This window comes from Centrocercus urophasianus, unplaced genomic scaffold, assembly GCF_019232065.1.
Source record: "Centrocercus urophasianus isolate 14NV4802_14NV808 unplaced genomic scaffold, USGS_Curo_1.0 seq_73, whole genome shotgun sequence".
NCBI lineage: Eukaryota > Metazoa > Chordata > Aves > Galliformes > Phasianidae > Centrocercus > Centrocercus urophasianus.
In genome coordinates this window covers 7,054,975-7,074,461 of record NW_024885344.1, presented here as the reverse complement: position 1 = coordinate 7,074,461, position 19,487 = coordinate 7,054,975, and the positions used below count along the sequence as shown (strand labels likewise).

General features: G+C 46.1%; 3 protein-coding genes across 16 annotated transcripts in view; 2 read left to right on the top strand and 1 right to left on the bottom strand.

Annotated features, from left to right (window-relative positions):
• The window catches only part of BRAF (B-Raf proto-oncogene, serine/threonine kinase), an 82,713-nt gene extending 81,235 nt beyond the window's left edge, over positions 1–1,478 (top strand). For all 3 annotated transcript variants that reach the window (XM_042837644.1, XM_042837647.1, XM_042837646.1), the window contains exon 19: positions 149–1,478. In XM_042837644.1, coding sequence (XP_042693578.1) covers positions 149–249 — 101 coding nt within the window. In that variant the 3' untranslated portion in view covers positions 250–1,478. The remainder of the gene's footprint in view (positions 1–148) is intronic.
• Positions 1,479–2,542: 1,064 nt separating this feature from the next.
• On the bottom strand, positions 2,543–3,551 carry NDUFB2 (NADH:ubiquinone oxidoreductase subunit B2). Of its 2 annotated transcripts, none has more exons than XM_042837726.1 (4): positions 3,194–3,551; positions 2,956–3,100; positions 2,782–2,873; positions 2,543–2,620 (listed from the first exon to the last, which is right to left on the bottom strand). In XM_042837726.1, exons 1-3 carry the CDS (start codon positions 3,262–3,264, stop codon positions 2,799–2,801), a joined length of 291 nt encoding a protein of 96 aa, XP_042693660.1. In that variant the 5' UTR covers positions 3,265–3,551; the 3' UTR covers positions 2,543–2,620; positions 2,782–2,798. The 2 variants fall into 2 exon arrangements, with proteins under 2 accessions (XP_042693660.1, XP_042693659.1); XM_042837725.1 differs by having other exon boundaries at positions 2,776–2,873; positions 3,194–3,377.
• A 224-nt stretch (positions 3,552–3,775) lies between these two features.
• Positions 3,776–19,437, top strand: LOC122170652 (putative uncharacterized protein DDB_G0271606). 11 transcript variants are annotated; one of them, XR_006171817.1, is made up of 13 exons: positions 3,776–3,926; positions 4,667–4,802; positions 6,006–6,097; positions 6,219–6,447; positions 7,452–7,680; positions 8,241–8,809; positions 9,655–9,799; positions 10,977–11,221; positions 13,338–13,501; positions 14,683–14,932; positions 15,820–16,058; positions 16,802–16,851; positions 18,466–19,437. XR_006171817.1 is itself a non-coding variant. In XM_042837718.1 (12 exons), the coding sequence occupies exons 1-11, from the start codon at positions 3,895–3,897 to the stop codon at positions 16,042–16,044; spliced, it is 2,316 nt and encodes a 771-aa protein (XP_042693652.1). In that variant the 5' UTR covers positions 3,776–3,894; the 3' UTR covers positions 16,045–16,058; positions 18,466–19,437. The 11 variants fall into 11 exon arrangements, 8 of the variants coding, with proteins under 8 accessions (XP_042693652.1, XP_042693651.1, XP_042693650.1 ...); XR_006171816.1 differs by having other exon boundaries at positions 15,820–16,851; XR_006171815.1 differs by having other exon boundaries at positions 15,820–18,259.
• Positions 19,438–19,487: the final 50 nt, after the last annotated feature.

Genomic DNA, 19,487 nt, shown 5'->3' with positions numbered 1-19,487 from the left:
ATGCACATCATTCCTTTGTGAGCCTTGTGTCCTACTTGTCTCCTCTTCCTTCCCCACTCCACCCTTCTCAACTGACAGATACCCAGCAGCAGCCAACTTGCATGTGTTGGCAACCCAAATCACACTGCTGTGTTTCTTCCCATCTCAGCTGCTGGGACTGGGGAAAAGTCCTGCTCCCTGCTGCTTGCCACCCTTGAGACTCCTCTGGGAGCCCGTGCTGCTAGAGCAGGTCTGCAAGTGTTCAGGTAAGGGAGCCGGCCCGTCTGCTCCGCAGTCCCCCCAGCTCCTTTGGGGTTCCCCTGCCAGCCCTTTGCCCATGACTCCCCACCCTGCCACAGCTCTCCTGGCGGCCTCCCAGGGCTGGACAGATGACACTTTAGCACCTGCAAAAAGTCATCAGCTGCCTCATTGGATCCATTTCCCTCTGTCAAAACACACGTGCAGACTGGCCGCTGTTGCCTTCCATGACTCTGCCTTGTTTTGAAGGAGCAGGTATACCTGCTTGTAACCAGTCACGCACTGGTTGCCCTGTCTCTTTCTTACTTGAGCGTGTGCTGCTCTTCCTAGGTTAGGAAAGGGGCAGCAGTCTCACTTGGGGTTCTGCAGGAGGCTTACTGCATACTTTTGTTAAACGGGGTGGAAGGTGCTGCACTCGGTCGTTGGACCCTGTGGGGAAGTAAGAAAGGACTGGCACGTTTAAAATTTATAGATACAGAGATCTGTATCCTTTAAACTTGATTATTTTTATACACAGTCAAGACATTGGCATTACCTCATAATACAGAGGCTTGTTTATGGGAGGCAAACTAGTAAGGAGAGGAAAGGGAAATTCATATACAGATTTGATTTCTTGGTTTCTTAGTGCAATGAAACGTACGTCCCACCCATTTGAACTGTGCTAACACAACATTCCTCTCTGCTGTGTTTTGTTGACCACCAGAGGTTTGTGAGGGGCTTACGACGACAAAATAAAAGGTCCAGTCCAGTTACTTAAAAAAAAGCAATTGTGCTAGTAGATTTCCATGGCTGCTTTTCAAAAATCTTACAATGGAGTAATTGTTTGGAAACTTGTATTTATTTTCTAATTCATAACAAAATGTTTATTTTCAGTTTTCTGTTACGTAGAAGGTCATGGCAACCCCCCTTCTTTCCCTCTCGAGTCTCCCCTGTAATTGCCAATACAACTTATTTTTCTTGTTTGTTCCCTTCCCCTTTACTTTTGTTGTCCCTTCATTTGTATTTTGGAGTTTTTTCTCATGTAAATTTGTACAATGGGAAATATTGTCCAGTTTGGTTAGAGAGCATGGAGACTTAAAACATATTAAAATTTGATAGCTGAATTCAGATTAAAGAAAACTATTTCTGTGTAAAGTTATTTAAAGAACTCTGTATTATATAAAAGGCAAAAAGTTCTATGTACTTGATGTGAATATGAGAATACTGCTATAATAAAGATTGACTGCATGGAAAAGTCTGAAGGAGATTGTTTATCGGATCATTCCCAAGTCACTCTCTTCACGGCGTTCCACAAGTAATTTAATAGAAGTTTATTTCTGTATGGTTAGTTTGGAACATAAGACTGGACCTAGAGAGTAACCCACCTCCATTTGTCTTCCTTATGCAGGAGGGCCACTGAGATGATCAGAGGGCTGGAGCAGCTCTCCTATGAGGAAAGGTTGATGGAACTGGGCTTGTTTAGCTTGGAGAAGAGAAAGCTCCAGGGAGACCTCATTGTGGCCTTCCAGTACTCAAAAGGAGCTTATAAACAGGAGGGGCTGTTTACATGGGTTGATAGTGATAGGACAAGGGGGAATGATTTTAAACTGGGACAGGCAAGGTTTAGGTCAGGTATTAGAAGGAAGTTTTTCACGTAGAGAGTGGTGACGCACTGGAAGAGGTTGCCCAAGGAGGCTGTGGATGCCCCATCCCTGGAGGCATTCAAGGCCAGGCTGGATGTGGCTCTGGGCAGCCTGGTCTGCTGGTTGGTGACCCTGCACACAGCAGGGGGTTGAAACTCGATAATCATTGTGGTCCTTTTCAACCCAGGCCATTCTATGGTTCTATGATTCCTCGAATGCTGTGTTCAGCACACTTCCCAGCATTAGTGATGGATTTCTGCTACCTGAAGGAGATTCCCTCTCAACCTAAGGAGATCTGGGCACACCTTCCCCTCTCCCTCAGGCAGCTGCAGCTGCACCTGCTCCTGCAGCAACTGCTGCTCTAAGCCTCAAGGCCGTTTTTTATGACAAGATTTCAGTAAGAAATCTTTTAGAACTGTAGAAAAACTGATTTAAAGAGTCAAATTTTGCTGCCCCTTCTAGTGGCTGGCAGCCACTCAGCGGTTAAGTCCTTCCCTACCACCCATTCATGTGCTCTGTAAGTCACTGCCCGAACAAGGATGTATCACCTCAGTGAGAGGGGCGCACTTTAAACGCTTCACAAGGATTAAACAGGCTCATTTGGACTCAAACACCCCAATTCTAGAACTCTCCAAGAGAAGGAATGTGACATTTACGGCACTCAACAACACCACAGCTCAGCATTTGTCAACAGCTCACTTTATTGAGACCGGGACAGCAGAGCAAAGCATCAGTTCCAGGGCCTCCTCAGTTCCACAGACCTGCAAGCAATCGAATTGACTCCCAAGAAAGTTCCGGCCAGTCCCTCCCACAGCTGAGGGCAGGGCAGACCCCAACACCGCCCTGCCGCTTTCAGCTGTAGCCGCTCAACACGGCACCCAGGGAGAGACGGCGAGAGCGCAAAACCCGCCCCTACCTTCACCTCTGCGCCAGCGGTGCCTACTCGGCGTCGTCGGGCGGGATGCCGAGCTCCTCATTCGTCCAGGCAGAGGAGTCGGGGTACGGGAAATGGCCCTGCGCCACGACACGCCCTCAGATCCCGCCCCGGGCACGGCCCCACGGCCCCACCGCCCCCCGCCGTTACGCCGGGCCTCACCAGCACGCTGTCCGAGCTGTGCCAGAAGTGCCACAGGATCCAGAACCACATGAAGCCGCTCAGCAGCTCGCTCCGCACCACCTGCAACCGCGTCAGCTCCGGGAACTGCCGGTATCGCGGCTCGATGTGCACGTCGCCGCCCGCGCTGCAACAAACGCGCAGCCGCCGCCTCACTCCCGGCTCAGCCGTCCTCGCCCCGGCCCCGCCGCCCCCGTTCTCCCCGTTCCGCCCCACTCACTGCCGCCTCCCGGCCGCGCCGCCGCCGGCCCGCAGCAGCCGTCCCGCCGAACGCCCCAGCGACGCCAGCATGGCGGCTCCCCAATGTCACAAGCCAACGGCTTGGCAACCTCCCTGATCGGTCCGCTCCGCCTTTACCAACAACGGCCTCTCCGATTGGCCTCCCCGAATGGTCCGTTTCGCCCCACCACGCGACGGCCGTCCCGATCCGTCCGATCCGCCGAGTGGCAGGTGGTGGCGTCTCGCTCACGGGTGCGGCAGTCGGCTGTGCAGAGCAGGCATCTCCCACAGGGGATACGTGGGAAGGAGCGAAGGGACCTTCCGGGCTCTGCAGCGAGCCTTTCACCCGAGGAGGAGGCGGTTTGAGAAGGGAGGTGAAGAAAAAGCTCGCTCCTTTCCCCCTCCAGGCGACGCAGTTGGTGCAGCCCACGGCGTCTGGTCGCGCAGCAACGGGGAGCGGACGCTCCGGTGCGGGTCTGCCCGGGTGCGGGCCGGCCGCTGTCCCGGCGGCCCTGAGCTGCATCTTGCGGGGCTTCTCGCCTGCTAGGCGGCCTGGGGCGCTCCTAGCACGGCGCAGCGAGGTGTGCGGACAGAGGCAGCAGCGCTGTGCAGTGCGGAGGTGAGCGGCAGGGCTTCTGCTGTGCTGCTGAGTCCCGCCTCGGCTGCAGGGAGTTCCTTGCTGTGACCTGGCCAAGTACGGAAATGCCCTGTCAAGGAATTCACGTCTCGCCCAGGTGAGCACTTTCACGTGAAGTTGTAAAAGCAACTCTACAGAGATTTCTAAGTTTCCTGGTGAAGTGCCATCACGTGTCCTTGTGGAGGGAAGAGAACCCTCCGCCCATCAGCTGATCCCAGACCTATACAACCGTGCCCTCCCTCTCTTAGGCCGTTTCTGTACTACTATTCCTTTATTTTTCACGTGGAGTTTAAATGACTCCAGTTATACGTGCCTTTGTTTACGAATGCTGTAAAATTCTCTTGCCTTGCTTTTAAAGTTACAGAGAAATTCGGAGCATGAGCTCAGTGAGAGGTGGTTGCACCTTGGAGGCAGGTTGCTTTTAGGGTGGAGGCATGGTTTGGTTTCATAATGAGGGTACAATGAACAAAGTTCACCCAGAGGATGGTGTTTTGTCAAAGAATGGCACCCTGTTGGCTCAGGGTGGCAAAAGTGAGGCTTACTAGTTCCATATTAACATCAAGTTCCCATCCTGATCATGGTATCATAGAGCCTGGCCTCAGTGTCTTCACTCCACCTTCCTTGCTGTTTCTGTGAGTCAGCGTATCCAGCTCCACAGTGTTGCCAACTCCTAATGTTGCCTAAGGAACTTCTGCAGAATGGATTCCTTGCATACCTGCATTACCCTGAGCAGATATGGCTTACCTGCAGTGTGTGGAGCCACAGCCCACCAGTCTGTGTAGCTGTTCACTGACGTACTTGCAGAATAGGAGGAAATCAACTTCTTGTGGACAACAGGTGTGTCCAGTACCCACAGTGCTCACTGGGAGATTCTGCCTGTGAAGGAGGCAAGCAACAAGTCATGGAGGAAGTTGCCAGACAAAGTGGGGGGTCCTCTCAAGCGATCAGAGCCCCCCCTGCTGCTCCTGCAAAGGTACAGTGCATACTGGTTATCCCTCCTGAACCTTTATTGGATGGCATTTCATCCATCAGAACTGGAGGAGAGCTCCAGTGGCCTTATTTTGCCTGGTAATTTATAAACTAAGTAAATCTGGCATCTCTGTGGTGGCCTAAGGCAACATGTTGGCATAGCCAACCTTCTAATTGTACACTACTTGTACCTGAAGTCTTTGTCTGAGAGGAAAGGGAACATTCCCCATAGCTTCTAAGCAAAAGGCACACAGACACTTGGGGTCAAATCCAGGTTTAATTTGGCCTAGCAGTACTTGCTTCTGCAGGGCCATCACATGGCTCCAGGGAACTCTGCCAACCAGCACATGCAAGGAGTTGTCACTGGCAGCTGGAGGTGCCAGAGGAAAGCACAGGTGCCAGGCCTTGGTTGTATGCTTTCTTTTCTGGGTGACTTGACAGCTTTGCCTACCTCCTGTGCCTCCTTTGCCTACCTCTCATTCATAGACTTTGATATTGTTTTACCTATAGGCAGAGTGGCAGAATACCATCTTTTAATTAAATATAAAGATAAAATATGGATAATATTTTTCTAAATGAGCTCTAAATTTCTAACATCCCAAGCTGCTGCATCTAACAGTCCTCAACTGATGTAACATGAGTTTACATGTCCATCCTCACAAAGATTTAAGGTACGTGTAGTTACTGGGATTTTAACTTCCCTGCTCGTCAGTTTTGTTACAGACAATTTAATTTCAGCAACGCTTCACAGGGAATAGTGGCAAACTACTGAACTGCTGTTTTTATTGAACATTTGATTAATGCAATATAAGTTTGTTACATTTTGTTTCATGTCTTTTTCACAAAAACTGAATGCTGTAATACGGAGCTCGTAGTTTGGTTGTCCTCACAACTTCCCTACTTCCTTCTATATTGTCTTTCACTCCTCTCATTGTCCCTGCACTTTGTTACCTTTGTCATCATTCTCAAACATTTCACATGCCATCCTCCTCCCCAAGCTCAGCTACTTAAGATCAAGACTGTTTGTGATGAGAGTACAGCTAAACAGCATTGTGTGGCAAAAGAAATGATGTGATAATTAAATCAGAGCGAAGTACCACACTGGAAAGCAATTTCCATTTTATAAATAACATTGCTGCTTAGAGATTTAAGTGTTCAAAAGCCTCGTGTTGCTCATATTGTGCTTCCATCTTCTTCCCACCTCCAGATAATCTCCATGCACACCTCCCATGTCCCGTGTTGTCACACAGCCAGTAAAGCTCTCTATGGCTCTGTGCTGCCAGGATGTCCATTAACACAGTAAGTTCAAAAGCTGTTGATGAGTCACATGCAGAGAAGGAAAAAAGCTAGGAAACAAAGGCAGCTATGAGGGACGGGGGCTGGAGAGATCCCATGTGGGTTTGGTTTGTTTTCATTACAGCAAGCTGCAGAAGTACTGTTACTGGGGTCTCCTGGTATTTGCTTTCTACAGCCTTCCTGTTTGTGCATGGAACCCAGACTCCATTTGTACTTCCTTGATATCCTCAGCAAGATGGAACTTCACTCACTCATCCCCAGAGGCTTCCAGTTTTATAAGGGGGGCTCGTGTGCTGGCAAGGAGGAAAGCTGATGGCTATTACTACCTGGGCCACATTGCACGACAAGTGAAGGTAGTTATTTATTGTTCAGTGAGTCTTTTTTCTTGCCCTTGCCATGGCTTGCCAGTCCCATAGCCCTGGTGCAGAGTTGCTCTCCTGTGATACAGCACAGTTCTCTCTCCGTATCTTATTTTCATCTTTTTTTTTTCTTTTTTTTCTGATGATGATGGGATATTTACTGGGAAGAGTTCTGCAAGCAGAAGCAGTCTGGAAATCAATCAATTTCCTTGGTTATGAAACAGTCAAACCAAACAAGTCCTTCATTTCCCAACTGTGTGCTAGTAATAGTAATTCAAAACATCCACCTCCAGAAGCTGCTTTCTCCTGACTGAACTGAGGGCTTTCATCGATCTCTTCCTTCTGTGTTTCTGTGACATGGTTTAGGATACCAGATAGAAAATGTCCCCTGCAGTCTTTCTTTAAAAATCCAATTCGTTTTTCCAGTTCACAGTTTAGTTAAATACATAGTGATCCTAGTAGAGGGATGGAATAACTGTTGGCCATCAGCATGTAAATGCACCCAGATCTGCAGAGAAGGCTGAGATTTTTGGCAGTAGAATCTGCCCCACACCCATTGCTGGAAGCTTAAGTGAAGGCATTCAAATTCATGGTAGCTGTGACACTTCCCTTATCTCTTATCCTTTTGCTTTGCTTGTCTCTAGCTGCATCATACCTAGTACTTCATTTTGGCTGCTCTTCTGATGGATGATTTTCCTGGTGAGCTTCTTTCTCAGAGTGCCAACTGTGTTCTTCTGAGCCAGGTTAACCTACTAAAATCTAAGTCCCAAAAGAAAGGAAGGGAAAGGCTGTTAAGCCCCTTAAGCCACTGCTTTTTAATTACTTTTAAAATCCAATATGGATACAGCATGGCGAAAAACCTGGTGGTAGAGGACAACTACATTCACAGATCACATTCTGCTTCCTGGGATTTCTGCCATTTTCCTTTTAGCACTTGTGTTTGGCCGTTAATTGGACCCAGATGTCTGTCTTGCAAACTGCATGTTTTACTCTTGTAGGGCTCCAGGGGATGTTTTTTAATTGAATTTGACAAAAGTTGCACACTGAAAGGCAAGGTGCAGCTTCGTATGCAGGAAACACCTCTCTATGACATTCTGCACTACGAAGGTGCCTCGCAGCGGTGCCTCGCTCCAGGAGACAGAGTCTTGGCCCCATGGGAGGCTCACACTGAACGCTTTGGCCCAGGCACTGTGCTCAAGGTTATGGAGAACAAGGAGACACCTTTAGGTATGGGGTACTGCCTTCCTTTCTAGCTCTGGTCTTGCCACAGTTGATGGCCGCTATGTAGAAAAGATGGAACAGTCTTGACTGTGAAAAATTCTCCAACTGCTTCTTAGTTTCTCTTCCTGGTTGGTTTGTGGGTATTTTTTCTCCGTGGCAAACTTTTTCAGCTCCCAGCACCAGCCTTTGCTTTCTTCTGTGAATGGAAACCTAAACTGAGGGTTTTTGCTGGGAGAGGGGGGTCCTGCCAACACAAGGAGAAAAATATTCCTGGCCCTTATGAGTTTCACCTTATAAGCTGTTAGTCTGGTTTCCAGCTTTTATGGAGTAAGCTCCTGGCTCACTGTGACTAGTGGGAGTTTTGCTGTTGTGTATCATAGGAAATTCAAAAGGTCGAATTCTAAACCTCTAAGTAAAAAACTCATAAAAGTTGTAACAAAATTGTGTGTAACACAAGCAGTCATTTTGATCATCTGGTTTCTGAGAGAGACGTCACGCAGGTTGATATGTTTCTAATATGTTCTTTGTCTTTTCTTTCTCTCTTTTTCTTTTTTTACTGTGCTCAGCACACAATAGAAAAGGAGTGCTTGTAAATTTCTGGAATGGGCAAACTAAGGAGGTATCTTCTGACCAAGCTCTATGGATCCCTCTGCCCTTAAGCGAGCGCATCATCCTAGAACTGCAGATGCCATTAGCAGCCAGGCAGATGGTGGTGGAGTCAAGCTTGGACTACCCGTACATTGTGGCACCAGGTTACAGAGCTTCAGGCTGTTACAGACGGGGCCACTCAGGGCTGGACTGCTGGCCAGGGCGGCTGTGTTCAGTTCAGCCATGCACTAAGTGCAGCTGTAGGTGTGCCTTAGTTCCCCACTGCTGCCTTGCAGCCTGCAAAAGCCCACAGCCTACAGAGCACAAAGTGCAGCAAGAAAATTTCATCATCCCAGGAGCACCCTTGAGTAAAGAAGAACTCAGCAAGAAAATAGAAGAGCAACTGTCTGAAGTGAGGATTTCCCCTTCAGGAGGTGTTTCCAAAGAGGAAGAGGAAAATGAAGAGAAGAGCTTGATGACAGAAAATCTTCCAAAAGATGCTCAGTCTTGCTTGGAAGAGGACAGTGAGGTTTTAGGCCCTAAGAAGGTAAAAGGTATTTCATACTATCTCTTAACACGTAGTCTGCTATCTGCATGATTTCTTTTTTGTTAGCTTACGTTTTCTGTTCTTGGTATCAGAAAATTACTAATGGCTTTGGATGTGGCCCTTATGTATGCCTCCTAAAGAATGGAGACTCTGACTTTATTTGTAGTTGTATTCCCAATCCTTTGACCTGGGAAGGAGCTAAAAGCTGCTGTTCTTTGTCACTGGATGTGGGTGTCTAGCCCAGTTCTTCCACATTCTGCCTCTGTGTGAAAAAGGCACAAAAAAGTGTCAGATGAAAAACTTCATACCAGATAAGGATTATAGTAAGGATTCCTCCATACCAGGGCAGTCCTTGGCATAATTATATGAAAAGATTTCATCGCCCAGGGTGCAGGTATCACTTCTGTGAATCAGAGACAAAAATTCACAAAAGTGAATTTTGTGATCTTAGTGGCTGATTTGGTGCCTGTGAATGGAGCACTGGGTGGGGATCAGGAAGGAGGAGGTTGATGTGCACCAACTGCTGCCAAGCTTTGCCCCATTGCTCTGTGAGAGCTGGAATGCAGCTGCCTTCCAGTCAGAGCTTCTCTGGCCTGATCTTTTTTGTGCCCCTCCAGACAATTCCAGGCCACTTTCTAGGTCGTTTGAAGATGTGGAGAAAACAGAAACATGATGAGAAATTAATCTATTTAAGGGTTCTTTGTTTCTTTAGTGAAGAACTCTACCCCACTTGTTTTAATTCTTCCCAAACTTCAGTTGCAACATAAGATCTGTCACTCTAAGTTCACAAAGCTAACTTATTCCTCATCAGGTCAGATTATGATTGCATTTCTTCGTATTTCTAGAGTCCTCAGAGGGAGATGGCTCGTGCTACAATGGTTGATACTGCTGTCAACACAGACAGTTGCTTGATGGAGTCAGTCCACAAGGAAGAAGCAGGCAGCAGACAGCAGGATGCTGGAACCAAGGCTCATTTTAAACATAAACATGGTAGTGAAATTGTAGCTATTTTATCCAGGCATAAGGCTTTCCACACAGAATCATTGTGGAGGGCCACAGTGTTCTACTGCCGTAGTTCCCAGTGTGTCAAACAAAAATGTTAGTGCCACCCTAGATATACTGGTAGTTTGGCTTGAGATGTGCTTTTTTTTTCTCAGGGTGAAACTATTTCCAGATGGAAGTTGGAGTGATTTGGGTTTGATTTTCATTTTTTTTTGCCTTTAAAGCTATTACAGTAGCAGCTTTGGGGTTTTCTTAACTTTTATTGTAACACTTACTACAAATATTATTAATTCAAAAAAATTTCTTGTAAAAAGTCATCTGTAGTGTTAGCTATGACTGGACGTAGCAAAATGATTTCACCAGTCATTCTACAGGAAGCACCCCTTTTCTTATTTGTGCTGAAAACTTTTGCTTTGCAATGTCACTGTTGTTCCCTTATCATTCAAAAGGTTTTGGATCGTGATTTCAATCGAGTTGGTACTGTTCTCATTTAAGCTACTGTTGGGATAAGTGCAAGCATTTCACTAAGGCTTCTGAAGGCTTAAAGCTTTTTCCAAGTACTACGGCTTTTGCAGTGCTCAGTTGCAGTGCTGGTGGAGGGAGAATGCAGTCAAACATAAGGGTGTATTTCCTCCCAGCTGATGTTCCTGCATTGTTCCATGCAATAACTGCTCTCTCAATCTATGCTGTCTTTATCAGGAAGATTCAAGCAAACTCTGCCCATGTTCTCAGTTACCCAAAAGCTAGCAGTGTTGTGCACATGCTGATTTCTCCTGTCTCTCAGTAGGATTCATAGCTGAGGCTTTGCACTATCAAAATATTTATCATTTTTGGCTATTTAAGAGCACTGGCAGAAGAATCTCATGCCTGTCCACAAAGTAACATGTAAATAAACCCTTAAACTGAGTAGCTGTAAGTGTAGTCAATTATCTTGTATTAAAGTGATCCTGTAAAAAACATGCTTGACTGCAATGGCAAGCTTGTTTTTTGGAGCACTGGGACCTGTTCTGTGGAGACTAAGAAACATCTCATTTTGTCAGAGGAAAACATTGATACTTGTTATAAAAGTCTTGCTTGAACATATCTCGTGTGAAAAGACTTTTAAAATCTTCTTTCTTTTTATAAGCTGCCTACTTGCTATGTCCCTGCTTAATTTATTTAAAAGGTCTTTTTGAGTTCAGAGTGGCAGATGCTCCAGTTCAACCTTCCCAAAGGAGCACTTCTCCCAAAGGAGCCAGTGCCTTGAGTCCTTTCCAGCGACAGAGCTTCTTTGACCAAGTGCATCAGTCACTAAAGAAAGACAGCCTGGCCATTGAATCAGCCCTGCATGTACAGAGACCACGCAGTACCTCCAGTTCACAAGCTGGGAGATTCACAAATCTAAGTCTTCTAAAAGACAGAAGCATTTCAGTGAGTATTTGATCCAGTAGCTTTTAGCTATTAGGACTGGGTGATTTGTTTATGTCAAGTGAGATTATACTCCCATTTGATCTCTTTCCCAAAGATTTTTGCTGCAACAAAAAACATGCACATGTAGAATAATGTTTATGCGTAAGTGGAAGGGTAAGGTTTCCATTCAGTGGTGTACAGGAACTGGGCTCTTCTGCTATTTGTGCTCAGCATTTCTGAGAGCCTCTCCTATAATAACAATGAGACTGGCAGGGACAGTAATAATAGGGAGGCAGTGGACATGATTTGAAGGTCTTGTGGCATTTCCCAGCTCATGGTATTAGAGATATCTCCCTCCAGTTCTTTCTGGAGAACGTTTGGTTTGCAGAAGAGTGGCTAATGGCAGGAACATGCCAATTGCTGCTGGGAGTAGAAGGGAGAAAGCATTTGAGAGAGTAAGTATTTCGTCTAAACTTTATTTTAGCTTTTAGCAGCCATGGTGTAGTAGCAGAACTGCTAAGTCATGGCTTGAGACAGCGGTGGAAAGGCAGGGCCAACCCAGGGGAGCTCAGGTGCATGTAATGTTGGCTGGGTAAGGAGCTGGTTGGAGGGCCGGGCACAGAGAGTGGTGGTAAATGGAGTCAAATCCAGCTGGCGACCGGTTGTGAGTGGTGTTCCCCAGGGGTCGGTGCTGGGGCCTGTCCTCTTCAATATCTTTATTGATGACCTCGATGAGGGCATCGAGTGCACCCTCAGTAAATTCGCAGATGACACCAAATTGGCTGGAAGTGTGGATCTGCCTGGGGGTAGCGAGGCCCTACAGAGGGATCTGGACAGGCTGGAGAGCTGGGCTGAAGCCAATGGGATGAGTTTCAACAAGGCCAAATGCCGGGTCCTGCACTTCAGCCACAACAACCCCAGGCGACGCTGCAGGCTTGGGGCGGTGTGGCTGGAGGACTGCGTAGAGGAAATGGACCTGGGGGTATTGATTGATGCTCGGCTGAATATGAGCCGACAGTGTGCCCAGGTGGCCAAGAAGGCCAATGGCATCCTGGCTTGCATCAGAAGCAGTGTTGCAAGCAGGAGCAGAGAGGTGATTGTTCCCCTATATTCAGCACTGATGAGGCCGCACCTCGAGTACTGTGTCCAGTTTTGGGCCCCTCACTGCAAGAAAGACATTGAGGCCCTGGAACGTGTTCAAAGGAGGGCAACAAAGCTGGTGAGGGGTCTGGAACACAGGCCATATGAGGAGAGGCTGAAGGAGCTGGGAATGTTCAGCCTGGAGAAGAGGAGGCTCAGGGGAGACCTCATTGCTCTCTATAACTTCCTGAAGGGAGGTTGTAGTGAGCTGGGGGTTGGCCTCTTCTCTTGTGCCATTAGTGATAGGACCAGGGGGAATGGCTTCAAGCTACGGCAGGGGAGATTCAGGCTGGACGTGAGGAAGTATTACTTTTCAGAAAGGGTGGTCAGGCACTGGAATGGACTGCCCAGGGAGGTGGTGGAGTCACCGAGCCTGGGGGTTTTCAAGGAAAGGCTGGATGTTGTGTTGAGGGACATGGTTTAGTAGGAGCTATTGGGAATAGGTGAACGGTTGGACTGGGTGATCTTTTAGGTCTTTTCCAACCTTGGTGATTCTATGATTCTATGATAAGGGCTGGAGCCAGGATCTACCACTTCCCAGACCTCATGTAAGGGTTGGCAGTGGAGGTAAGGGGATCTTGCTGGAGATCCCTGCCCACTCTGTTATTATTGCTGTACTTTCCATCACATTGTAGCATTGCACGTAGAAATGGAAATTAGAGCACGTTTGAGTTTTGATGGTCTCCTTGCTGTTTACCTCAGGTAGGGCATTATAAGGATAACAGAAGTAAATATTGCACTGTATCTGTGAAGAGAAGCCTTGTGAGTGTTCCTTCACACAGCACAGTGTATTTCAAAATTCAAATTAGGAACACTGCCCAGTACTGAAATGTGGCTACTACTGAAGAAAACAGCAAGACTTCTTGACTATGGGCAGAAATCTTGGGCAACAGAGAGTTAGAGCTGCAGGAGGATTTGTGTTTGCTCAGAGGGAGGCAGATATTTCTCTTTCTAACAATATCTGATAAGGAATCTGTAATACATTTTTTTTTCTTAGAAATCTGTATGTAACAGTGCATCTCAGGAGAGATGGGAAGAGATGGACCTCAACAAGGCCAAGATTGAGCACAAAAGGCACCAAGAGGAAGAGAGGCAGTTGAAGAGGCAGCAGCAGCAAGAGGCAGATGCTGTCCAATGTCAGCTGCGCAGGAACAACCAGAGGTAATAAACCAGAGCCAACTGGTTTGGGTTTTTTTGGAAATAAATATCAAATGGTTGACAATGCCCACTCCTTGCATTCTCATTCAGTCTCCGAACATGGCATGTTATGCTAGTCCCTGCAGAGTGCTCAGGGAGATTCATTAATGGGAATGAATTGGTGCATGAGTGAGTAGGTGCAAACCAGCTGTAGCCTTTAGCATTACCTTGAGGGCAAATTCCCTTTGGTCTCATCCTCAGAGCTGGAGTCCTTTTGCCTCCTCTCCCCCCTGCCCTTACATTTAGCAGGTCCTTGCCCCCACGGCCTATTTCTTTCCATCTCTTTTGTTGCTCCTGCAGTACCACCAGCAATACATAAAGCTACCTAGCTGCCTGGCTTTTCCCTACAGTTTGGTCCCTACAGCCTGTTTCCTTCACTCTTGGTCTTCAGGGCCAAGAGCGCACATCCCTGCCAGGTCATGCATTCATGTGAATGTGACTGCAGTTAGCTGATAATATCAGGCACCAGCCCATTTGGGGAGTTTGCTGCCTCTGTTTAGGATACAGGTTTAACCTTCATAACTTAACAAAGAGTCCTGGCATATTTAAATCATAGAATAGTTGAGGCTGGAGAAAACTTTAAAGCTTATCTAGTTCCAGTTCCCTGCCATGGGCAGGGCTACACCCAGCAGTTCAGGCTGCCCAGGGCCCTATCCAACCTGGCCCTGAGCACTTCCAGGGATGGGGCACCACAGTTTCTCTGGGCAGCTGTGCCAACACTTCACCACCCTCTTAGTAAAAATTTCTTCCTACCATCTAACCTAACTCTCCCCTCTTTCAGGAATGCCTTTGTCCTATCAATATCAGACTGTATAAAAAAAAAAAATTGGTCCACTCCTGCTTACAATCTCCCTTCACGTACTGGAAGGCTGCAATGAGGTCTCCTGAGACCCTCTTCTTCTCCAGTCTGAATAAGTCCAATTCCTTCAACTTTCTCCATAAGAGAAGTGCTTCAGCCCTCTGAACATCTTCATGGTCCTCCTCTGGACCTGCTCCAGCGGCTCCATGTCCTTCTCGTGCTGGGGGTGCTTCAGATTGGGCCTACCAAGGCAGAGAAGGGGGGGGGAACACGATTACTTCTCTCTGCTGGCCACAATGTGTGCTTAACATCTTATGCAGTTTTTGAAATTTTGTTTTGTAAACAGGCAGCGATTGTATCAGAGAACTTTGCAAGGGTTGGAGAAACAGCTGGAGCACAAAAACAGAGCTTTGCAGCACATGGCGCTGCTGCAAGCTGCTCAGTCAGAGAGGAGCAAGAAGGAATCCTTCTTGGCAGAGGAGGATAACAGAAAGTTAAGTCAGAGGCTGCAGTTCCTACATGCACAGCGACTGCAGAGAGAGAATTTTCTTGCAGAACTCAATGAGCGGAGCTTTAAACAAGAAAAAGAAAGGCTGGTAAGGGAAATTTCAAGGAAGTTTTACATGTACTGTATTTCCAGCAGTGGCACTGCATATGTATCTTTCTCTCCTGTATATCCAGTATAATTGTACCATTTGGAGATATGTACATGAAAATTATTATTTCTTTAACGTGTATAAAGATTAAAGATAGGAATTTAATCTGTATCTGTGCTGGGAGTAGCCTTCCTGCATACCAAGAATTATCATAGAATGGTTTTGGTTGGAAAGGACCTTTAAAAATCATCTAGATCAACTTCCTGCCGTGGCAGAGACGTCTCTTACTAGATCAGGTTGCTCGAAGCACCATCCAACCCCACCTTGATTACTTCTAAAGATGGGGAATCCACAATTTCTCTGGGCAGCCTGTGCCACTGTCCCCAGGCCTGGATGCAGTGCTGCAGATTGGGCCTCACGAGGGCAGTGTAGATAAGGACAATCACCTCCCTCCCCCTGCTGCCACCCATCTTTTGATGCAGCCCATGACACAGTTGGCTTTCCAGGCTGCAATCAGGCAGCGCTGGCTCACGCCCAATTTTTATTCCATCGGTGTTGCCAAGTCCTCTGTAGAGCTGCTGTCAGTCTGTTCAGCCTTCAGTTTCTACTTATGGGATTGCCCTGACACAAGTGCAGCACCTTGTATTTGGACTTGAACTTCATGAGGTGCACATCAGCCTACCTTCTGAGCCCATCCAGATCCCTCTGAAGTATCAGCTGACCAATCAGCTTGATTTCATCCACAGACTTGCTTACCCCCTATGTCATTAATAAATAGAAATGAATCAATGAATCAATTATGCCATTATTCCAGTGATAACTGGGGGTGAAATTCAGACTTAAAGCTGGCTGCGCAATTGCAAGTGTCATTTTTTTTTTTAATGTAGGATTTTTTGAGGAACAGAATGCAGTCACGGCAGGCAGTGCTGACACAAGACTTAGAGGAGCAGGACAGGCAACAAAAGCATCACCAGGCTGCCAAAAGGAAAGTGTTCCAGAACAGAGATCGTTTACATGAGAAGATGCAAAAAGAAGAACAAAGACACTGTGACCTCCAGCAATACCTCAGAGAACAGAATCTTTTGATGTTCCGAGCATCACTACTAGAGTAAGGAAACTGCAGTGGGTAAGCAGGCACTTGATCAGTTCACAAATGTGTGTGTGTGTGTGTGTGTGTGTGTGTCAGTGTGCTGCACTTTGGGTGCAAGAATGCAGTTGTGACAAATACAACTCTTGGAGAAATCATGTATCTCCCTTCCATTGCAGCCAGCATGTGTTTTTGCTGCTCTGTCCCTTACCAGTCTTTCTTCCTGGAGTAACTGCTCTGGTCCAGCTGCCTGTGGCATAGGCTCTCATCTTGGTCAGACTGTTGTTCAGTTTTGGGCATAGGCAACAACTCCACTGAAGTCTCATCTCTGCAACCAAAAGCCATGGTGGTATTTAATAGCTAGAGTACTGCCATCCTGCCCTAAAGGCATCTGAAAAGGGCCAGCTTTGTAGGAGCCCACAGAGTCAGCATCTGTACTGTTTAGTTTTGTAGTTTAGGACTGATGACAGTGCCATGGGACAATACAGAGTAGAGCTACGAAAGAGCTGGAAGTTGGCAGAGGGATGTCGGGTTGTAACTGCTTTCAAAATGCAAATGACAGAGAAAGGAATTTCTCTAGGGAGAGCACAGGTCACACACTTTACTAAGTGAAAAACACAAAGGTCAGAAGGAGCTCCCTGGGAATGAGTCTCTCAAGTGGTAGAAGGCACAGATACAGATTATGTCCTGCTATAGCAGCTTGCAGGGGAATTAAATACAAGCGTGGAGAGGCTTCCACTGCTGATTTCTGGACACTTTTTGCCCTTCTGTGTTTCTTCCAGAACAGGACCAGGAGAGCACGTTTTTTAAAGGTCAAGGACAACATCAAATAGTAAGTAAAGCCACGTGATGCTGTCATGTGACTTACCTTGCAATCTTAGTGTTACATGACGTACAGGGAAGGAGAACTCAGAGACCGGTTGGTTGGGGAAAAAAAAAAACGTGCAGCAACATAAATGTACATGCTGAAATACAGCATCAATTGTCCATTGCTATTGCCATTATTGCAGCTGACACTTGCAAGTGTCCCACTGCATCTGATTTGCAGAGATCCATAGGAAAGAGGTCCATACATATGATGAAGTTGGGGTACGTCCAGCAACTGCTTTAGGTCCAGAACTGCTGTAGGAGGCAGGGCAGGAATCCAGTAATGTGAGATCTGCTCCCAAAAACCTGGTAAGGCAGCTTGGAACCATCCAGCTTGGGCTGCAAGTGAGTGTAGATCCTTCCACTGTCAGTATTCTTCAGAAAATGTAGGTCACTTCCCTAGAGAAAGAATGACTTAGAGTGTGTGCGTGTGTCGGAGAGAAGACACAGTTTCTAGGCATTATAGTGACAAAAATGTTAATTTTCTGAAATACCTGTCTTTGGAGAATCACCAAACCCAGTGGTGGGCAAGGGATTCTATTTTGCTATTATCTCATTTTTTGGTCTGCTTGTCTCCAAAAGCTGGATATCTTATGTCAGAAAGATAGGCATATCTGTGCAGGTAAGGCACACGATCAGAATAAATAGGCTACACCACAAATAAGTGAGAAGGATGCTACAAAATGGTAAATTGAAAAATGAGTGAACAAATTGTGTAAGAAACCAGGATAGCCAGCAGCATTACACAAGTTTCCCCATTCCCACTGCAGGGTAAAACAGAGTTACCACCCGGAGCCCAAGATGTAACTTGCTCCTGTTGGCCCCTGTTCAAGTGCATTGCTCACTTCTGTGATAGCAGAAGTGTGATAGTGAGGCATGTGGTGTCAGATGCTCCCATGGATAAGCTGCCATCTTTTTCCCTCTCCAGGACAGAAAAAATAAGGCATACCGAGAGATGCTGTTACACAACATTAAGGAGAGATGAGTTTAATGATTGTGCTCTGATCAGTAGCAGTGCCTTCATTCACAAAAGGGATGAGGAAGTTACAGTTGTCACCATATAAAATGCAGGTGTCAAATACAGGTGTCACAATGCCATTATCATTAGCTTTGGGCAGTGAAATGATTTAATTCAAATGGGTATTTAGGAAACGAGAATGAGTGCCCCAGCAAACTGTACCACGTCCAGAACTACAATGAAGGGACTTCTTATTTTTCATAAAGGTGTGCTAAGATATAAAGTAATGGGAATAAAATACATGAGATACCTTGTTTTATGTAGCACCCAGAGCCAAAGTGGATACGAAACTGAGGTGCTGCAGCTTGGAAACACGTAACGCACTTTCTGGAATATCACTCAGCCAAGAGCACAGGTATTAGAAAAATTCATCCCTGTTACAGGAATACATTTTCAGTTATAGTAGTTTCTAAAAATAAAAAGGTTAAGAAGTCCCCTTTGCGAGTTCTTTTCTGAAATTCTGCTTAATCTGTTGCACGGCCAACAATTTCTTAGCATTAAGTTTTGGACTGTGTTCTAGCAGAGCTAACTGAGGGCCATGTGCTTTGCTTTCCCCCACAGAATGAAGGCTAAGGCATCCAGGTGGTTACAAACTATTCTGAGGTCTTCATAGCTAAAAGGAGTATTTGTTACTTCAGGATCCATAATAAGCATGAGGGTTATGTGTTTAAAAAATGCAGCAGGAAACAAAGATAAACCTAAATATAAGGTAAAGGTTTGACTTTTTTTTTTTTTTTTTAATTAAGTTGTTAAACCATTTGGTTTAAGCTCTATTTCACCTCAGGATAAAGTTGGCTGATATTTGCTGTTGGTGCAGATGTGGGTGGTTGTGCCTATGAGCTGCATAACAGATGGGGATTGAGCCCAGGCTGCTGTGCGTGGCACCCGCTGGGTACAGACACACAGTAGGGCACACACACTACTGGTGCTGGCAGCACACGGAGATTATCTTCAGTGCAAAGTTCAGAGGTTGCTTGCTCTGCTTTTTTTTTAATATAGACAGAGTTATTTACTCAAAATCATGCACTATTTAGGACAATAACCTACTTAGTTTTGAGTCTGAGCCTGCTTAGACTCAAGCAGAAAGTTTGAAAGCTACCATTAAACTCTGCTGCTGCTTTTTATCCTCAAACATTTGGAAATGGAGTATTTCATGATGGAAGCGCATGAAATACACTGAGCAGAACTCTAAATTAATTTTTCAGACTTCATTTATGTATCATTAATCATCGTTTTATAATCACCATTAAACAGATCATCTGCATATGTGCTTTCTCTTCATTGCTTAACCAGCTGAGAACAGGCAACTGCACAGAGCCGTGTGTGGCTGCAATTGCACATGAAGCCTATCTGGAAATGCATTTAGCATGACAATATTTCCAATCATTCATAGGCTACGTATCTTACCATAAAAATAAGGCCATAAAATAACATTAGGAGTTTTATTAAAATAACGGACTGTAAAAGCTATATGATGTAGCTCATTTGTTGGCTTAAATTTGATTTAAACATTCACAGTGTTTTCCATCCTTTAGGAAAATATTTGGACTCCTTGTTTTGCAAACTGCCCAAGGAGAAAAACC

Excerpts from the sequence above, each read along its gene's own strand:
- LOC122170652 (XM_042837718.1), top strand. The coding sequence starts at position 3,895 with ATGCCCTGTCAAGGAATTCACGTCTCGCCCAG. Across the intron at positions 3,927-4,666 it reads GGAATTCACGTCTCGCCCAG|GTGTGTCCAGTACCCACAGT; the intron begins GTGAGCACTTTC and ends TGTGGACAACAG. Across the intron at positions 9,800-10,976 it reads TCATTTTAAACATAAACATG|GTCTTTTTGAGTTCAGAGTG; the intron begins GTAGTGAAATTG and ends TTTATTTAAAAG.
- NDUFB2 (XM_042837726.1), bottom strand. The coding sequence starts at position 3,264 with ATGCTGGCGTCGCTGGGGCGTTCGGCGGGACGGCTGCTGCGGGCCGGC. Across the intron at positions 3,101-3,193 it reads GGCGCGGCCGGGAGGCGGCA|CGCGGGCGGCGACGTGCACA; the intron begins GTGAGTGGGGCG and ends CGTTTGTTGCAG. Across the intron at positions 2,874-2,955 it reads ACAGCTCGGACAGCGTGCTG|GGCCATTTCCCGTACCCCGA; the intron begins GTGAGGCCCGGC and ends GTCGTGGCGCAG.